The following is a 21,203-nucleotide window of genomic DNA, read 5'->3' as shown; positions in this document are numbered from 1 at the left end:
GACCCCCCATCCAGATCTCATCGCACCTCTTTTGCTTCTCCCCTTCCGACGCCGCCGCCCCCGTCCCCGTCCGACAAGAGCTTTGGGGTGACGATGATCCGGCGGTTCCTGCACATGGTGGACATCTGCTACAAACCCGGCCCCCTCTCCCACACCCACAGTCTACGCCGCATCAACCCGTCCCATCTCTTCTACCCCAATGGTACGCTGCCGCTCGACCGACCGGCGCCGCCGGTGGAGGAAGTTCCCCTGCCTCCAACAACCATGACCTTCCGTCCCTCCGGCACGCCGGGGACGGGCACCGTCATGTGGATGGATTTCATGCGCAGGAACGATGACAAGATCGTCACCGTCGACCAGACCGGCCGCGCCATCCTCTACGACCCCGTCACGCACACCGTCCGTGCGTTGCCCACCATGGTAACGCCCAAGAGCTGGAACCTGTCGCTCGCCGTCGGCGACGACCTGTACGTCATGGAGACTATACCTTGGCCTGACAAGGATGGCAGCGGTAAGTGTCGACGGTCGGTTATCGAGGCGCTCATCCACTGTGAAGAACGTCGCCCCAACCCCAACCCCAACGGTGGGATTTGGAAGGAGGGGGACGACTGCTTCTGGCGTCCCCTGCCGCCGCCTCCGTGCGTGCACGCCGCCGGCTACAGAGGCCTAGGCGCCGGCGAGATCTGCGGGTACGCAGCAGTCGGCAACTCGCACATCTTGGTATCCACCATGAGCTACGGCACCTACTCCTTCGACACGGCGAGCTCCGCTTGGAGAAAGGCCGGCGACTGGAAGCTGCCCTTCCTTGGCCGCGCCGAGTACGTCCCCGAGCACGGCATCTGGTTTGGATTTTCTGCCGTGGACGATGGCGTCCTTGGTGCGTGGGACCTGTCCTCTACTGTCAAGCAGCAGCAGCAGCAGCCACCGCTGGTGGTGCACAGCGGGTGCGATGGCTTCACGGTGCCAGAAGCGCATGTGTCGCATGTCATACACCTTGGTGCTGGCAAGCTCTGCATCGCTAAGCTGTTCATGGTAGATCGCCGGGAGACCCTCAGCAAATCTTGCAGCGTCTCCGAGGGGGGTGATAAGAATTTCACCATGCTCACCGGCGTGGAGGTTGTGCGTGGCTGCAGTGACAAGCTTCACATCATCAAGCACAAGTCATGCCGTTATAGCTTTGGTGAACACGACACTCCTGTTTCTGTACTCTAACTTGAGTACTCCTAACTAGTGTTTTAATAAACCTTTATTTTGTTAATCCTGCTGATTCATCTGTTAGCTTTATAAACTCTGCATTGCATTGCTCTGTGAACTCTAGTAATAGACATATGCATTATTTGAAGGATGCAATTCTATGTGAAGCCTCTTCATTGATCCGTGTGCTTTCCTTTTCTTTCACGACAGTTAAGTCACTATTTAACTGCAAGAAAGGTCATAGTATCAGTTTGGCAAACACAGAAGGATTTAATAACAATCAAAACGTTGAAGGTGGGGTTTATTTTCTTCAGCTTCACTGTAACTTACAGGCTTAACTGCACATCCTAATTTAATACTTTTCAATGAGTATATTACTACATGCATTACTTCAAAACGGCTCTGCATGCATCCTACCTGACAATTCAGTTACATTGCGTATTTGCGTTGGATCCAAGTTTGTGAAGTATTGCCTGGTAGTCTCCTGTGAGTCTAACGACTCCTCTTTTTACTTCTAAGTTTGTTGGTGTTAAGTCGCAGAACATTGTCAGAAATAATGTTACACTTTTATAATAAATGTGTACAATTGTACATCAATATGACGCTTCAGTTCATCTTTCATTTTATTTGTCTCAGCATGGTATTGTAACTACATATATACTTTTACAAGTGGATTTTTTTTTATGATGTAAGACTGCCCAATACAGACACCACTGTGTATACTATTGTATCTAAGGCACATCAGCCAAACAATATACATGAAGATAGTGTGATGTCTAATGTCTTGATTATGCCAATCACTGAATGGATGCTTCTTTTTTATTACATTAGAGTTTAAAAAAGTATACACGCAGCAGTCTACGACCCTGTTTAGATGGGATTAAAGTCCCTATCACATCGGATGTTTGGACACTAATTATAAATATTAAACGTAGACTATTAATAAAACCCATCCATAATCTTAGACTAATTCGCGAGACGAATCTATTGAGCCTAATTAATCAATGATTAGCCTATATGATGCTACAGTAAACGTTCACTAATTGTGGATTAATTAGGCTTAAAAAATTTGTCTCGCGAATTAGATTTCATTTATGTAATTAGTTTTGTAAGTAGTCTATATTTAATACTTTAAATTAGTGTCTAAATATAGTGACTAAAGTTAAGTCCCTGGATCCAAACACCACCTACATCCGTAAGGGATAAAAAAGGTTGGCGGTGACAACCAAGGCATCGACCCCGGTTTCTGACTAGTCTCGTATATGAGTTGATTGGATAGGTTTTATTACCTATCGGATAGGGGATGGAACCTACTCCCTCCGCCCCCAAAAAAGACAAACCCTGGTTTCCGTGTCCAACGTTTGACCGTCCGTCTTATTTGAAAAAATTATGAAAAAAATTAAAAAGATAAGTCACGCATAAAGTATTAATCATGTTTTATCATCTAACAACAATGAAAATACTAATTATAAAAAAAATTCATATAAGATAGGCATAACCACCTATGGTTTTGCAGGGTAGAGACCAGATAGGCATAACCACCTATGGTTTTGCAGGGTAGAGACCATTCACTTTCTAGTCATTGACTTCACTTTACTTTAAAGTTGATCCTTGCTAGAAAAGAGAGCAAAATCCTGAGGAAGAAATACCAACCACAAACTAAAAGAAAGCAATCAAATGAAGACGCACTTCATCCGAGCTATCTTCACTTATAAGAATCCCAACCTCTTCAGAACAATTTCATCTGGTACTAAAAGTAAAAGAAGGTTAGTGTTAACGATCAAATCTGGTAAATCATGTATTGGATCTGAAGTAAAAAACCGAAGCGGATTTGAAGGAATTCGATAACCTTAGAAACAGAGTGCGCATCGGCTGCAAGCCGAATCGGCTAAGGTATTCGTCGGCAGAGACTGAGTCGGACAAGGTAGCCGATGGAGCCGATTCCGACAATATGGTATTGGAATTATTGTCGGATTGGGTTAATATGTTTCATGAGAATTGCCATGCACGGATTGAGTCCGAAGAAAACAATTGTATCTATTAATTAGAATATTTTAGGGAGAGAGGAGAGTAGAGATTGGATTAGTGCTGGCTCGGGGGGAGCCAGTCACTAAGGAAGCAAGGTCAGCGCCAACACAGTTGGCACTGAAGTTGGGCAGCTCAGCGCTGAGGCGGTTGGCGCTGACCTCCCTGCCACGTCGGCAAGGGGAGGCGCTCGGCCGCCACGGTGGTAGGAGGTCAGCGCCAGGTCCATTGGTGCGACTGGGTGCAACCTCAGCGCCAAGCCCGCTGACGCTGAGCCGACGACCAATTTTTGGTTGAAGTTTTTGGCAGGGCTAGTTTCAAAATAAGTTTCTGTAAAGAGCCAATTTATCAAAAAAAAAGGGATATATCATGTTATACTGCTCCATGGACATGAGTATCAAGTCGTGTGAGATGCAGACAGAAAGAGAACGAGAGGGGAATCAAGAGGAGATATTTTCTCCACTATTGAACCTTAATAGGCCGGTTGAACAGTGCAGTTTTGGCCCATTTCTTCCTTTCCTTTTTTCCATTTCTTAAACTACTTTTGGTTTCACCCTCAAATGTGATGTTATCTTACTCTTTTTCAACAAAAATTCTTTACCGTAAACCACTACAGTTTAAGAACTACTTACATGATTTTTTTTTGATTTTTTTCCGATATTTTTTTTAAAAAAATTGAATTCTGCCAAATTTCACTAAACCCTGCCGCGGGTAGACCCTTACCGCCGTTACCGGCGGTTTTGCAAATTGTGTGTAGAGGCTGTCTGCTGCCATAGCGTGGATCAGTGTGATATGCTCAAGAAGTTGCTACATGGAGCTTTGATGAGTCATTAACTTGCTGCAGGTTTTTTTTTCGTTGCAGCAAGTTAGTACTACATCTAATGTTAATATTTTTTTTTGCCGGGACGGCCGAAGAGTTGGCCGCCCTAAATTTATTAAAGAGAGAGAGAGAGTTTACAAGAGTTACAAGATCGACATTAAACAGTCGATAGGGATGCAAGCCGTGTCTTACACCCCCGACAAGCAAAGATCAAACAAACGGTCGTGTGAACACGACACCTCTAAGTAGGGCCAGCCCTGACGGGGGGGGGGGGGGGGGGGGGGGAGCGGTGCGGCCGCTCTGGGCCCCCCAAACGGTAGGGGCCCTGCCTACCCTACGCGCAGTCCATCCTCGCATTGCTATGATGCTAGCTACCTTGTCTGTTGGTTTGCGGCGTCGTTCCTAATTCCCAGCGATACGCGTATGATTGCCGCCGTGACGAATAGCGATCTCATCGGCCATGTTAGCGTTCGATGTTGTAGGTCGCTAGGGCGGCGGCGATTGCCGATGAGATCGCTATTCATTCGATGTTGTAGCCTCCTCGATCGTGTTGTGACTTCATGTTGTGCAGGCTCTCCCTCTAACGGACGTCATCGGGCCACTCGTGGATCACCAGGCGGCGACGTCGTTGAAAGAGGGCGTCGCACAGGAGGCCTCAGACGCTGCTGCTGCTGCCACCTCCAGCGGTGGCAATGCTCCGAAGAAGGGGAGAAGGTTCTCCTCTGTGTTCGGGACACGCAGGAAGGCGACGGATCCAGTGGTAAGTTTCTCTTTCGTCCTTGAGTGCGTAGTCGGAACGATTCAACCTCACATCAAATTTTCTTACTCAGGACTCGGACGCGTCTCTACCGCCTCGGCGAAAGCAGAGGCTGGTGACGATCGGCGAGAAGTAAGTAAATGTCTTTGAGGTGTTTTCGTTCTCTAAACTTTGATCACGCAGCCTCATGGAGAAGAGAAAAACTTTGGCAGGGCGGCCCAGGCGAAAGCGGCGCACAGTGGGACTGACGCTGCTTCCAGTGTGTCCCCTGCAGTGACCTTGACGGGCGTCGTGGTCGCCACTAAGGACCCGGAGGCAGTGCCGAATAGCCCCATCGCCAGCCTCGTGCCTACGCGGCCCTTGTCTGCCGACGCCCTTAACTGGGGGGGGGGGGGGGGAGCTCCAAGCGGAGATAGAGCGCATCCTCCAGGGCTGGCGCTCGCGGTGTAGGCCGCGAGATCGAGGAGGCTAGGGCGGCGGCGTCGTCAGCAACCCAGCGCGCCAATCAGCTGGTGCGCGATCTGGCGGAGACCCGCGAGGACCTCCAAAAGATGAGGGAGCTAGTGGCCGGTAACGAGATGCAGCGGCAAGGACTCAAGCACCGGATGTCGGAGCTCGAGAACTACCTGACGGAGATCCACGGGTCGCTGCGGACATCGTACACTGGCCTACATCAACTCGCCGGGGAGTGTGGTGTCACGACTACAATCACGGCGCACCCCGATGAGTACTCGCTGACGTTCTCACTCGCCGAGTTGGCGCAGGCGATGGAGGTGATTCCCTCCCACCATGCGGCTAGGATTGGTGAAGAGACGTCCAACGGTATCTTCACCGGGCATGCCATGTCCTTGCGTGTATGAGGTTGGCGCATCCCGACTTAGACCTCAAAGAGGCTTTGGATCGAGGGGCCGCCGATGACGCGCGTAAGGACACGATGGAGGAAGTCGGTGATTTGGGGGAGTCTGTCCTCCCCCTTTTTGAAGAGTAGGGCTTTATTTTCCCTTGTACCCCTTAATCAACATGCTGTAAAACTTTCTGTCGGTCCGAACTGCCTTTATTTAAACAGTTGTTTCCCTTGTCTCGTCAGCACGTGATCCCGAGTAGCTTTGTCATTGTAGATATATTGATGTCGAGGATGTCCAGCAGCGCGGATAGCCTGATACGCTGGTAGTCGTTTCGGCGCTCACGCTCGAGCCGCACGTGCCAGAGGTCGAGGTTGACCAAGGCCCGTCCGTGTTAGCGAGCATGGCGATGATGTCTTTAGGTTTGTGTCTTGATTTCCTTCGCTCCTTGTGTTCGGATTGACTTAATTAGCTGTGTTCTGGAGTGAGAAGAGTAGCTTGACTTAGTCCTTTCCGTGTTCGGCAGATTTCGAGAACATGCTGGTTGACCGAGATCGTCAAATCCAATATTGGAAGACGAAGCTCGAGGTGGCCGAACTCGAAAGGGCCATCGTGGAAGCGAAGAAGGACCAGACCGTGGAAACTCTCCGAGGTCGCGAGGTGTGGTTCAACTCGTACCTCAAGAGTTGCTGCATGGCCATGGCGGAAGTTTGCAAGGAGCTCCGAGTTCCCCGTGGGGATCCCGAGGAGTCGGCTGCTGGTTACATCTCGTGGATGAAAGGGGCCTGTGCACAACTCGACAGGATTGGCAAGCGCATCGACGAGGCCTTGAAGCAGGAGTGCCGTCGAGCGAGCCGCTACGCTGGAGGACATGTGCTGGCTTGCATCCGAGATCACCGCCCGCAGTTGCACCTCAAGTTCCTTCGTGAAGGGTTCTCGCGTTCTCGGAGGACGCCCGCTGAAATCGATGGTCTTGCGTAGTCGATGGCGCCACTCGTCGAGAAGGTTTTCCACTCCATGGATTGGCGTTGGCCGTCCTGGTAGTTTTTGCGTCCTGTAGAAAAAACATCTCAAGGAAGCATGTAATATATTTTGAAGTGTTTATGACATGTAAGAAATCCTTGTGAAATAGAAATGAAATCTATCTAACTAAGTTTTCTTACTCTGGGTATGTTATGTGTGAGTGTTTTCTCACTTTGCGACGTTGATAAGTCACTTGAGCCATACACTCTCCCTAGCCCCCAGCCTTGTTGTTGGAGAATCATTCTCGGAGGATAAGGCTCATAGACCCTTGACCTGCCTTGGTTGAAAAATCGCTGACCCTAGCCCCCAGCCGTGAAGTTGGAAAACTCAATTTCCGATTACACGGCTTGGTTAATACGCACGGTGAGAACTCTTACATGACTAGATCTTACATGGTCGTTTGTCTCTGCATAATTTGACAAGGCCTTATCTGCTCTGGGCGTCCCCAGCCGTAGTTCCCTTAGGTTCCTTAGAGGCCTTGCCAGGACGGCGTAAAGGGACAATAGGATAGGTTCAACTCTAGGTGTCGTCGTGGTAAGGGATCATTGGGAAGGAACACTTTGACGATATTCTTTACCTGAAATCAACTTTATGAAAATCGTAAGATATCTTACAAATATGGATACTATTGATTTATACATAAAATTTACATAATTGATCAATGTTCCAAGAATTTGCTAACTCGCGGCCATCGTCGTCTGCAATCTTGAATGCGCCCGGCCGCAAGACTTGCGTGATCGTGTATGGTCCTTCCCACTTGGGTGAGAGCTTGTTACGCCCTGCTTGGCTTTGAACCCGTCGGAGGACGTAATCGCCGATCGAAAGTGTGCGTGCTCTGATGCGCTTCTCATGATATCGGCGAAGGGCCGGCTGGTAGCCGGCTGCTCTGACGGCAACTCTTTCTCGATGTTCCTCGAGTAGATTCACATCGTCACTTCGCCGCTCCCCCTGCTCCTCGTCGGAGTACTTCTGTACTCGTGTGCTCTGGTGTCATAGCTCCGTGGGGAGCATAGCCTCTGAGCCATACACGAGGAAGAAGGGTGTCTCCTTATTGGACGTTGTCGATGCGGTACGCATGGCCCATAGGACAGAGGGAAGTTCTTCGACCCACTTCTTGTCGTGCGACATGAGTCTGTCATAGACGCGGGTCTTGATCCCTTGTAGCACTATGCCGTTTGCCCTCTCGACTTGTCCATTACTCTGAGGGTGAGAAATCGAGGCGAAGCAAATCTTGACTCCCAATCCAATGCAGTAATCCTGAAAGTCGGCACTAATGAACTGGGAGCCGTTGTCTGTTATGATGCGCTGAGGCAATCCATATATGCAGAATATCCCTTTGACAAACTTGATGGCATTATCGGCCTTTATTTCCGCCATGGGCATCGCTTCAATCCACTTGGTGAATTTGTCGATAGCCACGAACAGGAACTTGTAGCCGCCCTGTCCTCGTGGGAACGGTTCGAGTATATCGAGCCCCCAGCACGAGAACGGCCAAGTAAGAGGGATAGTCTGGAGCGCTTGCGCTGGCAGTCTTGTGTGTTTGCGGTGGAATTGACAGGCTTCACACCGCTGCACCATGTCGCAGGCGTCTTTGAGTGCAGTTGGCCAGAAAAACCCTTGTCAAAAAGCTTTTCCTACCAATGTTCGTCCGCCGGCGTGTGACCCACAGATCTCTTCGTGTATGTCTAGGAGGAGATGTTTGCCGTCGTCAGACGAGATGCATTTGAGAAGTACTCCGTTTGGCGCCTTTTTGTACAGATCATTGCCGATCATGCAATAGACCTTGGCTTGTCGGGTTATCTTCTCAGCTTCTGCATCGTCCTCGGGCAACTCGTCGCTACTCAGGAACTTGATGAGCGGGGTCCGCTAGTCGTCTGTGGTCTCGATATCGGCAACGACGTGTTCCGCCTCTGTGGCCCTCGAGCTGATGTCAGAGACAGCCGTGCTGCCTTTGTCGTTTGCCTCTTTCACTGATGGCTTTGTCAGGATGTCCAGAAAAGTGCCAGGTTCGAGTGACTCTCGTCGGGACGCACGCCGTGCTAGGTCGTCTGGTTCGATGTTGTCCTTACGATATACGTGTCGGACCTCGATCCCATCAAACCTTTTCTCCAGCTTCCCAACTTCTGCGAGATACTTGGATAACTCGGGGCTAGAGCACTTGTAGTCTTTGTGCACTTGGTTCGCGACTAGTTTTGAATCCCCTTTCACGATTAGTTGCTTGACTCCAAGTGCGCTTGCTGCCCTTATTCCCGCAAGTAGTCCTTCGTATTCGGCTGTGTTGTTAGTTGCCCTGAAGTTGAGGTGAATTGCATGCTTGAACTGATCTCCCGAAGGTGATGTCAAGATGAATCCTGCCTCTGCTCCTTGGCTGTTGAGTGCGCCGTCGAACGCCATTGTCCATGTTTCGCTGTCTGTTTGACTGTCTGTCCTGTTCTCAGGCATAGTCCAGTCGGCTACAAAATCAGCGAGAACCTGGGACTTGATAGCTATTCGTGGCACAAAGTGGACATCAAACTGGCTTAGCTCGACTACCCATTTGTTTCTCACGACTTCTCCAAGGGGGAAGGAGGAAACAACTGTGACTCTGTGGGCTTGAAAGTAGTGGCGTAGCTTTCTTGATGTCATGATTACTGTATAAAGCAGCTTTTGGATCTATGGGTATCTTGTCTTCGCGTCGTGGAGATCTTCGCTGATGTAGTAAACTGGTCTTTGCACCTTCTCTCTCTCGACAACGATGACAGTACTCACAGAATACGGCGTGGCAATGATATGGAGGAATAATTATTCATTAGGTTGGGGAGCAACAAGTACAGGGGGGTTTGACAGGTAGCGCTTGAGCACGATGAACGCGTTTTCGGCTTCCTGTGTCTACACAAATTTGTCTTGTTTCTTCAGCAGGGCGAAGAAAGGTTGTCCTCGCTCTCCCATCCTAGCGACGAATCTGCTCAGCGCCGCCATGCATCCAGTTAGCTTATGTACTTCCTTGAGTCTTGTCGGTGACTTCATGTTCTTGATTGCCTTGATCTTCTCGGGATTTGCTTCGATCCCTCTTCCGGAGACGAGGAATCCGAGGAGCTTGCCCGACGGTACTCTGAACGTGCATTTCTCTGGATTGAGCATGAGGCGATATCGTCGGAGGTTGTCGAACATTTTCCGGAGGTCATCGATCAATGAGTCGCTTATCTTTGTCTTGACAACAATGCCATTGATGTAAGCTTCGACATTTTGTCCGAGCTGGTCGTTAAGTGCCCCTTGAACCGTGCGCTGGAAAGTGTTTCCTGCGGTTATCAGTCCAAACGGCATCTTGACGTAGCACAATACACCGAACGGCGTGATGAATGCTGTCTTCTCCTCGTCCTCTTTTGCCATGCTGATCTGATGGTAGCCAGAGTCAGTGACAAGGAAGCTTAACAACTCACAACCGGCTGTTGAGTCCACCAATTGGTCTATTCGAGGAAGAGGGAAGTGATCCTTGGGACACGCCTTGTTGAGATCGGTGAAGTCGACACACATCCTCCACTTCCCGTTGGCCTTGCGCACCATTACTAGGTTGGCTAGCCACTATGGATGGAGAACTTCTCTGAAGAAGCTAGCTTTGAGAAGCTTGTCGAGCTCTTCTCGTATGGCTTGTTTCCGATCTAGTGCAAATCTCCGCAGTTTTTGTTTTACTGGCTTAGCATCGGGTCGCACCATGAGTTTGTGCTCGATCACCTCCCTGGGGACTCACGGCATGTCAGACGGCTGCCAAGCGAACACGTTTGTATTGTCGCGGAGGAAGGTGATGAGCGCGAGCTCTTATTTCTCGTCCAGTGACGCCCCGATCTTGACGGTCTTATCGGGGTTGGCGCTGGAGAGCGGAACGATTTTGATTGCGCAGTCTGGCTTCGACATCTTGTTGGTCTTGCTCACTTTCTTGGGCGGCTCAACTGTGGCGGGTGGGTTGGGAGTGTGGTCGACCATGTCGAGGCTCTGCTTGTGCATCGCCAGCTTCGCATTTCCCTGAATAGTGATTGTTCCCTTCGGGCCAGGCATCTTGAGCACTTGATACGCGTAGTGAGATGCGGCCATGAACTTTGCGAGTGCAGTCCTCCCGATGATGGCGTTATACGCCGTGTCGAACTCAGCGACATCAAAGGTGATCTGCTCCATTCGGAAGTTGTTCGCTTGGCCAAAAGTCACGGGTAGCGTGATCTTGCCCAATGGTTTGGACGACGACTCGGGGGTAATTCCGTGGAAGGGTTGATCAGTGGGTGTCAACTCGCTTCGTGGTATCCCCATTGCGTCCAAGGTGCTGGCGAAGAGTAAGTTGATGGAGCTGCCGCCGTCGATGAGAACCCGTGCGACCTTGATATTCCGAATAGTGGGCTCGACCACGATCGGATATCGTCCTGGTGTGATGGCGGTCTTGGGGTGGTCTGCCTCTGAGAACTCGATCTTCTGTTCTGACCACTTCATTTTGGGCGCAGCCCCCTGCCATGTCGAACAAACTTCGCACTCCACTTTCTTGTACTCTCGCTTTGAGGAGTACGCTGTGGAACCTCCGAAGATGTGCGAAACATGGAGGTCGGAATCTGGGTATGCCGAGTCTGAGTCCTGAGTAGCCGCTTCGACGGCCTTCTCGACTACACGTACTTGCTTGCCTTTCTCCAACGCCAGTTGCCTCGTGAGTGCCTTTTTGAAGACGAAACACGTTTCCAGAGAGTGCTTGTCCGTCTTGTGTATAGGGCACTATATTTTCTTCTTGTCGTCGCCTTGTGGGTTTGGGTTCTTGGGCGGGTCAACGTATTCTGCTGCGAGGATCTCCGCTTGAGCTTTCTGTTTCCCACTCCTGCGACTCTTTTTCTTGCTTGACTCAGGTGCGTCCTTGGTTGGTTTCTTCTCCACTCCTGTCTTCGGCTTGTCGTTCTTGCGTCTCAGGGCATCGTCCGCGTGAGCACATCGGTCGATAATCTCGAATAGCTTGCGGGCAGTTGTGATCCGTCTTGTCGCCAGTTCCTGGGTTGTGTAGCGATCTCGGACGCCGAACTTGAAAGCTCGGATTACAGTAGCATCGGTGATCTCGGGGATCGTATTTCTGCACTCATTAAAGCGCCGAATATAGTCCCTCAATGATTTGCCCGGATTCTGCGTCAACGCGTGTAGGTCGTCCTCGATTGCGTGGCGCTTGTATGTTCCTTGGAAGTTAGCGATGAACTGTTGCCACAGATCTGCCCACGAAGAAATCGAGTAGGACGGGAGGTGAACTAGCCATGAACGTGCAGATCCCTTCAACGCAGCCGGCAAATAATTCGCTAGTGCGTTGTCGTCTGCTCCGGCAGCAAAGAGTATTGTGGAATAGACCTGAAGAAATTCTTCAGGGTCGGTGCTTCCGTCATATTTCTCTATTGCTCCCGGTTGAAACTTCTCAGGCCATCGAACATGTCGCAGAGTACGGGTGAAAGCTCTGCACCCACCGCCAGGGGCAGTAGGTTGTCGGCGATCAGGTGCTCGTCATGGATGTCTGTCCGATGATGAAGATGACGAAGATGACGAGGATGACGATGAAGATGATGGGTCACTTGGTTCCGGGACGCGGTTTCGAGGATGACGTTCGAGTTCTTGCGAGCCTCGTCATCGCCCACCGTTGTTGTCTCGGCGTCGATCTCCATCATCATCGTCGTCACGGCGTCGACCTCGACTGGTATCGCCCGGCAGCCGCTGCTCGCGATTAAAATGTTCGCGGCGGTTTTGGCGATCATCATAGTCTCGTTTCTTGCTCGGATGTCTTCCTCGTTCTTCGTTCTCGCGATGTCGTGTAGAGACACGATGTCGGGAACGATTTTCGTTGTCTTGAGTAAGTCGTGATTCTCGGCGGCCATTTAGATAGTCGCGGAGATCACTAGTGCCGTGTGGCGGAGGGGTGGCTTGACGAGGTGGCGACCGCTGATCAAGCTATTCATCATTTGCACCGCCGATCGGCGGTTGTTCTGGTGGTGCCCTAGCAGCGGCCTCTACTAATGCGTTACTGAGATTGGCCACTGACTCTCTTATTCATCCCACCCATTGATCGAGATCAGCGTTCAGGACGGGATCGAAAGGGTTTTCTCTCAATATCGCATTGAGGGATCTGATATGTTGGGCCAGCATCAGCGTAACCGATTGATCCGCCATGCCCGTGTTACCGCCTCCAGATGTGCTGGTTCTATCGATAGCGTACACGTCACGTGGTGTACTTGTCGATGATGAGGCCTGGTCTTCGAGTAGATGTAGGACAGATGGCTCATGGGGATCGATGTCGATTACCCCGACGAACTGATCTGATGTAGTCGTCGTACCTTGTTTCTTGTCCGGATCTCCAGGAGAGATTCGCGACTGCTGGACCTTAGGGGGTGACGTCTTCATGGCGTTGAGAAGGACCTTGCAGCTTGAGAGGTCGTGAGTCTTTGCCTTGTGGATGGGACAATAGACATCACGAGTTGGACAAGTACGTTGAATTCCATGCTCCTTGCAGGCACGGATTTCAGCTTGTACGTTGAGGAAAACCGAACAAGCTTGCAAGGTGTGCTTGCTAATCCTGTGGATGGGACACCAAGCTCTTGTCGCCCCGGAAGTTGTCCTCGTTGGCTCATACTTCTTGTGTAAAGGACAAGATTTGGCCGCATTAGGATCCTTCTCGGGCTCGGGTGTTATCGATGTTCCGATCTCCACTTGCGCGGGAGGATCTTTCGACGTAGGGTTGTCAACTGGAGTCATAACCACACCGTTCTCGCTCCCCATAATGGCTGAGCCAGTCAAGATCGGCATTGTGGTGTAGACCGGGTAGACGATTTCGCCGACTTGAGTCCAAACCAGCATCGTTGAAGTCGAAGCTCCTTGGTTGATGCCGGCGTTGACGTTGTCGTCGGGAAGGCTTGAAGTCATAGTAGTAGAACCTTGAGCACCAAGTCCCTCTACCTGGCGCGCCACTGTCGACGGTGGATACCCGTAGACCGGATATAGAGGGTATTGGGGTCCGTTGGTACGAGGATCTACGTAGTACGACATCAAGCAAACAGAAGACAAGGATTATACTGGTTCAGGCCCCTTGGTAGGTAATAGCCCTAATCTAATTGATATGGGATTATATGATGGAAACCACAGATTACAAAGGGAATAGCTGAACTCGATAATACCGACGAGACCGTAGTCGAGTTGGTCCGACTAGATCTCCCGGCGACTTGGCTCTTGAGCGCTCCGACTTCGTAGGCTGTGGTGGATGTGTTGGCGGTGAGATTCGATGCCTTAGGTCCTGCCCAGGGGGTCCCTTATATACCACGGGTCAGTTGATCTCCAAGTAGGACTCGGAGATATCGGACCCCTCACGATATGGTAAAGACCCAGTCTTGTCCAAGTAGAACTCCTTCCATCCGTAGATATCATCCCTATCACGTGATAGATTTCCTTAACGTATACGTACACTATCCGTATATGCGCGGGTATACCGTATCAGCATACAGCGTACATCCAAGGATAGAGGGTATCGCTTATCCGTAACCCTGACACATATATACAAGTTATTATTATTGTAGTATAGTTCTAGTGAAATTATATACTATAGTTAGATTTGAAAGTTTGCCCCTCAAAAAATTTTTTAGCTAATCCCTTTTTGCATTGTGGGGGAAGACGGCCCCTGATGCCCCCCCCCCCCCCCGGCTACTAGTACTCCAGTACTATTCTTACTAGTACTAGTCTACTACTACTACACAAAGCACTACCATACTAAAAAAGAAAAATATATCACATATTGAAAGTTTGTATACGCGTACACAAACTTTGTATACGCATATAAAAACTTTGTATACGTATGTTTGTATTAAAAAATCAAAAAAAGAGAAAAAACATCACGTATACAAAGTTTCTATACACGTATACAAACTTTGTATACATACGTATATAACGTTTATATACGTATATATACAAAGAAAAAAACCGAACAGCAAAACCCAGAAAACCGGAAAAAAACACGTGGGCAAAAAAACCGAAGAAAACCGAACGGCAAAACCCAGAAAACTGGAAAAAAAAACACGTGGGCCCCTCCACGGTGCGGCCGCCGCGCCCCCTCCCCTCCTACGCGCGCCACGCGTCCATCCGCGCGGGGGAGGGGCGCGTGACTAGTTGCCCATTAGCTTTCTCGAGGGAAGACCGTGGGTCACGGGAGTGTGCGTCTTTTTTTTTTATTTTTGTCGCTCCAAACATGTCAATGTACGTTTGTATGTTGGATCGCGTGTCTAAAATTGGAGAAAGCAGTGTGATTAAAATCACTATAATTAATAGGAAACCTTGACAGGAGACGTGTCTAATTCGAATGGGCCGAACCGGCCGTCTCGCCCACCCTCCCTCATATCTTTTTGTCTCTCTGTTTTTCTCTGATGATGCCACACCGGGGATGCGGTGCCGCAACCTCAGTCCGTGTTGCCGGATTTGGAGGTGTGTCAACCGTTGTTCACCGCCGCTATTGGTACCCACACGCCATCAAGACGATGGCGGGGCAAGCTCAACTCCGATAACGAAGCCTCCGGCGGCAGCAACCGAATCGCATCTGGCCATGGCGTCCTGGCGGAGTCCAATCCAAGGTCGGCGGTATTAGCATCAAGGTCGGCGGTGCTAATCCTCAGCCATTCCCACGGCGTTTAAGTAAATCAATATGCGCTTGCTGCTCTTTTCCTGCAGCCATAATCTTGCGGTACACAAAGCTCCGAAATTATATGCTCAACAATTATTTCACGAGGCAAGGGCGAAGCAAACAAGTTCACATTCACATGATCTTGTGTTACAAAACTCCAAATTCACCATCAAGGATCTCAATGGAGAAATGTGCCTGATGGAAAGGGAGCTTAGGGAAATTCCAGGCTCCTCGTGTATATGCTCTTACATGGAGAATGGTAGGCTGGATGATTGGCTTCATTACAGGGATGCCGTTTCTTTTCTGACCAACACAAGGAACAAAGCCAGGGCATTTTTCGTTTGTATCCAATGTCTGCAGGCCTCGCATTGTCCACCACCATGACATAGTGCAGCAACATTCTTAAGTATTTGACAAAGAATTCAAAGTTTTATATTACGAGTGATTTTACGATCCTTGAGGATATACTAATAGGTATGTACTTTCTAGTGTAAATTTTGGCATCTTTACACTTATAAAATAGTATTCTTGGTACCTCTTAAGGACCGTAAAGTCTCTCTTATGTTGCAGATTTGGGCTATCAAGATTGATCCTTCTAAACAAAAATCATGTCACAACTGAGCTAATAGGCATTCTTGGTTACATCCCAGGTGAGTATGGAAAATGATGCGTTGCTACATTGCAAGGTGATACTTACAGTTTTGGAGTTGTCCTGCTGGAGGTAATCACAGTAATGAAACCTGTTTCAGTCCTTTCTACATAAAAGAACTAGTTCTATGTTTCGCCAAAAAAAACAATAACAAAAAAAGAACTAGCTTCATGGGTGCTAGAAATGAGGTCCGGTATATAGGATATCGAAGTCTTAGTAACAATTCGAGGCAAAATAATTTTTGAAGCTGCTTGCAGGTGTGGTAATTCCAATCCCTTGTCCCTGCAGTGGTGATGTCATCACAGAAATAGTTCCACACTGCGACCTGAAGATATAAAAGTCAAAGGTATGAGAATTTGCAGTTACTGTTCAATGCATAGAATAAATGTAGTATGATGCAGTGGTGATTTTTCTAGCCTCATACTACTGCAGAAGTAGTAATATGTTTTGTTGTACTTCTGCTGACAGACTGGCATATTACTGTTTTAGAGAAATTTTCGGTTCTTGAGAAAGTACCTGGAGGTTCTAAATTTTACACTAAAACATTTGGTACCTCGAGGTACCTAGTATCTAGAGGTACCAAATTTTACAATTAAAAATGCATCACCTTCTCAAGGGTGGTAAAATTACCCACTGTTTTCTAAGAATTGTTTCATAATGAAACTTTACCCTCCTATTCTTCTTGAAGTGCTATGTATGCTCAATTTGCAGGAAAGGTATAAACAAGTGAAAAGATCATCTTGTTCCTTGTGTGCTCAAGTAAATTAACTACAACTACTAGGCATTTAGGTGGCAGCAGCACTCTTGTTCTGAACTTCTGATCTACTTGGAAACCACTAGAGTATAATGAGTACAAGCCAGAATTGTTTGATCCAGGTATGGAAGACACTGAGAATGCAATGCACAACTTGCAGGAATGGGTTGAGATAAAGCCCGCATGCTGACCAGAATGTATACCAGTGCTGTAGCACTGACTGAAGCCGAACATGTTTCTAACTATCGAAGCAATCAAAGTAATATGAATACCAACCATCAACCATGCACAAAGATCAACATGTATCTAACTATTGAAACACAGCAATCTTAAGTTAACTATTTTTCATATCTGACTAACAGTTCTTGTACAAGTATGACAAGAGCTCTCTAGATGCTTAATTAATTTAAGTATTTCAGGAACATTACCATAGGATGAAACCATTGATGATTGATTGGTCAAAAACTAACCTTGGTCACTTGAAGAACTTCTCTAGACCAAGGCCATAAGTCAGCCCCCGGCGCCACATAGTTCGCATCAGATCAACATTAGTTTTCTCGAAATGAAGGTGCAGGATTCTGTCAACTTCTTCCGGAGAATACGGCCCAAGAAGCTTTGTCTTGTGACTTGGGACATTTCTTCTGTATCTTCCTTGTTCAGAGTCTTCATTTCCATAGTTAGCACCTTGAATGAGCAAGTGTTCTCTCAGCAGTGGATGTTGCATAGCTCTTGTTTTCCAATCTCCCTTTGGATCCCCAATGCGGTATGGCAGCTGGGAGAAGATTGCTTGAGCATAATGCCTTGGGACTCTCATCAATTGATCATAACAGGCAAGATAAAAGTGCGAGTACAGCTGTACTGGCAGAAAACAGGTATGATTCACAAGGAGATAGACTTCAGATAGATTTGGGTTATCCAAGTTCTGTAGCCAGTGTTTAGCATCCTCCGACAAAAGCGCCCATAGATCTGGATCATCAACAGATGCATCTATCAACTTTTTGAAAACATCAGCGGCTTGTTGATAATTTTTCATCTTCCCCTCATCTGTAGCTTTCTGAGTCTCACAGCGAACTTTAAACTTTGGGAGAAACTCAGCTGCATTCATGTTGCAACTCACAACTAGAGTATCAAGGGTAATCGCATTAAGCTCCAGGTCAGCAAGATGATGTTCTCCAATTGACTTAAGAAGATCACGAGCGGCATACTGAAACCATCCCTTAAGCACATACCTGTCAAATTTGGCAGTCGTTGCGCATTTTAATTGCACAAACTGAACCACAGGGTATTTCTTCACAAAATCCAATGGATTATAGCATGAGTGGAGAGAATTACTGTCCCTGTACCTGCACCTTCAAACAATATGCAATTATAAATACAGCTATTTAGCATGACAAATAGGGCACTGCAAATTTATTTAGATAATTTCAGGACAGGTAGTATGCATGCTGCTGATTGACACCCACGAGAACTAACCTGTCCTCATCGTCGGAGATATGCTGAAGAGCATGAGTCGATGGAGGCAGAGGGGGCTTGGGCACAGGTGGCACTGGCTCTGGAGGAGGAGGAGGAGCAGTTGAGAACGGCCGACACGCTCGCATGTTCCACGCATTTGTCGCTGTGCGAAGACCTCTTGCACCAGATATCTTGAGCACACCATTCGCCGAACCAGTGTGGTACGGTGTGCTAGTCCTGACCCTTTCATAAAGGTGAGCCTGACGCACCAATGCTGCTTCTCGCTCTGCCTCAAGGTCGGCATTGCTGCTGTTGCTAGATCTGTCATTCAGAAGATAACGCAGACCTGGATCACCTGCGGACTCTTCCTGTTCATGAACTCTGAAAGGAGCCCTGGCGCCTCCGCGGCTGAGGTCGCCGACGCAGTGCACGAGGTCTTGATCACTGACTCCATAGTAGGTGGACCTGAAGCAGCGTATCCACACCGGGATTTCAGATAACTCGCAACGCAAACATAGCATCGGGATTTCAGATAACTCGCAACGCAAACATATCACCCAGATTTCAGATAACTCGCAACACAAACATAGCAACGGGATCAGATAACTCGCAACGCAAACATATCACCCAGATTTCAGATAACTCGCAACGCAGGCATAGGGTTTTCGGAAGGCACGGCGGCGATGGTGCAGAAGCGAAGAGATTGTACCTGGGCGGTGCTGCAATGTTGGGGATGAGTAAGTCGAACAACCGCACGAAGTTTTCGAGGCGTAGAGGCGGGGGAGGCGCGGAGGAGGTGACGCTGCGGCGGTGGCGCGGAGGTGATGACGCTGCGGCGGATCCACCATCCTCCTCGCAGTCTGAAGTCCCCAAAAGTCCAAAACCCTTTCAATAACCAAACCCTATCGCTGCGATCGCCTCTGCTGGGTGATGGGTATAGGTATCCCACCGGCGGCGGCGGCGACAACGCGGCGGCGGAGGCGGAGAATTTGCGCCACCACTCCACGGTGCGCGATTTCTCGCCACATTGCTACCTCCGCTCTCCGCATGGCTCCGCCTCCGCCTGTGGAAGATTGCGAGAACCGAGGAGGAGAAAGGAAAATGGTTTGTGTTAAAAAAAAGAAAGGAAATTGCAAGATAACAGCTGGCTGTATTTTTTTTATTATTTCTCACCCGAATTTCTGAATCGTTCCAAGATACTACTCCGTTTCGACCCGTATGTAAATTTGGGTTTCGACCCGTTTTATTCTGATCCTAACAGGATGTACTATCTAGATTTGGGCTAGGCAACCCTTAGCGCACCGTAATTTTTCTTTAAAAAAATATCTGTGCGTTGCGTTGGAATAAAAATATTTTTTCAGTGATACAACCGCTATTAGGAACTAAGCAATGAAGAAACATTATAATCGCTATTCATTATAATTAAAAAAAGTTAATGAAAATTATTTCTTGGTTTTGGGCCTACAACCATTCTTTTCTACAGTCCATTCTTTCCTTCCTTTTTAGTTCCGACCCAGTTCGCTACCTCTCTCTCCTGCCTCTTTTCGATCCAGCCTACAAGTGGAGCTATAGGCTCTCTCCATTAAATTCGGCCGAATTTTTTTTGATCTCTCTGTTAACGACCAAATTTGTTAAATTTACATCGGATTCGGAGTTAAGGCCGAAGCGGATTTGGGAGGAAATCGATAACGAAAACAGGGTATGAATCGGCTTCGGAACCGCATCGGCTACAGTGTGCATCGGCAGTTACCGAATCGGACAAGGCAAGCCGATGTAGCCGATTCCGGCAAGGTGATATTGGAATCATTGTCGGATTGAGTTGACGTGCTTCATGATGATTGCCACGTACGGATCAAGTCCGAAGAAAGCAGTTGTATCTATTAATTAGGAATAGTTTGTTAGTTTCCTTTTTATCTTTAGGAAAGTGTGTTTAGTGTCCTATAAGGACTTTATGTTTTCCTTTTATCTTTAGGAAAGTTTCTTTCTTGTCCTACAAGGACTAGTATCTACCCATGGGTATAAATATGTACACCCGGGGTCATTGTAATCTATCACTACGATCAATACAATTCGGCGCATCGCCACCTTTTACCTTTTTCTACTTTATTTTATCGTCCGGCGGAACTTGGCACCCGATGCGGGGCTGCATCGTCTTCGATCTCCGGCGAAGGGATAAGTCCAATGTTCCGCCGGTCCAAGCAATTGTATCGTCTACGTCGGCGTCGTTCAATGCTGCATCAGTACATTCGACCTCTTGGATTACTCTGGTTTGGATAATATATTTGCCTGGCTATTTATCATATGTCTATGTTAATCTAGCCCTAGCATCTCAATTTAGCTCTATCGGCTGTCTCTCGCTTTAGGGTTTCTGCCGGTATCGGCTAAATCGCCTTGCTAGATTAGATTAGCCTAGGCATCGACCACCCTGAAAATCAGTCAACGGCTTGATTGTCTAGATATTGTGTTTCTTTTCATACTTAGTGATGCATCAGTTAAGTTTGATCTACTAAGTCGTGGTTAGAACCATAATCTCTAGCCTGCTTCTTGATTACCAATAAGGGTTTCATCGGGGTTTCAGCCGGTGAGTTATCTGGACGTTGCATCGGCTCATAAGGATTGCATATACATATAAGTTGGATTTAGCCGATGACAATAAAGGTTTTACTGTTTAATCTAATCTTGTGGATTTCATGACATCGGACCTCCAGCCGATGTGTGCTTTAGCCTTTGGATCGATGCTTATTTATCATATCATTATTCGCCGATTGGTTTATCCTGGATTATTGTCACGCCCAGAAATTCCCGAATAGAATTCCAAGCAGAATGTGCATTAAAATCCCCGTCCAGGACCGGCCAGGGTACACAAACGACAATGTTGACATTCAGATCCACGTCTTACAAACATTATAAAAGTCTTACATAAATGCAGCGGAAAAACGAAAGACAATAGGAGCTAAGCCTTGACTAGAATTGCAGCGGGAACACCACTCCACAGGCATCCTCGACGGCACGGACGAAGCCTACTCCTCGGAGAAACCTCCATCTG

The 21,203-nt window shown here is 48.3% G+C and overlaps 2 protein-coding genes across 2 annotated transcripts; one reads left to right on the top strand and one right to left on the bottom strand.

Moving 5' to 3' along the window:
• Positions 1–27: 27 nt before the first annotated feature.
• Positions 28–1,258, top strand: LOC127761354 (uncharacterized). Its single transcript, XM_052285634.1, has one exon. The coding sequence runs from the start codon at positions 94–96 to the stop codon at positions 1,210–1,212; it is 1,119 nt and encodes a 372-aa protein (XP_052141594.1). The 5' UTR covers positions 28–93; the 3' UTR covers positions 1,213–1,258.
• A 14,519-nt stretch (positions 1,259–15,777) lies between these two features.
• LOC127761482 (uncharacterized) lies at positions 15,778–19,206 on the bottom strand. The gene is made up of 5 exons (XM_052285779.1): positions 19,192–19,206; positions 18,867–19,042; positions 18,179–18,622; positions 17,176–18,054; positions 15,778–16,276 (listed from the first exon to the last, which is right to left on the bottom strand). Exons 1-4 carry the CDS (start codon positions 19,204–19,206, stop codon positions 17,181–17,183), a joined length of 1,509 nt encoding a protein of 502 aa, XP_052141739.1. The 3' UTR covers positions 15,778–16,276; positions 17,176–17,180.
• Positions 19,207–21,203: the final 1,997 nt, after the last annotated feature.

Source organism: Oryza glaberrima, chromosome 2 (genome assembly GCF_000147395.1).
Source record: "Oryza glaberrima chromosome 2, OglaRS2, whole genome shotgun sequence".
In the NCBI taxonomy this organism is placed as follows: domain Eukaryota; kingdom Viridiplantae; phylum Streptophyta; class Magnoliopsida; order Poales; family Poaceae; genus Oryza; species Oryza glaberrima.
The sequence above is the reverse complement of the archived record's forward strand: the minus strand, read 5'-3'. Positions and strand labels throughout refer to the sequence as shown.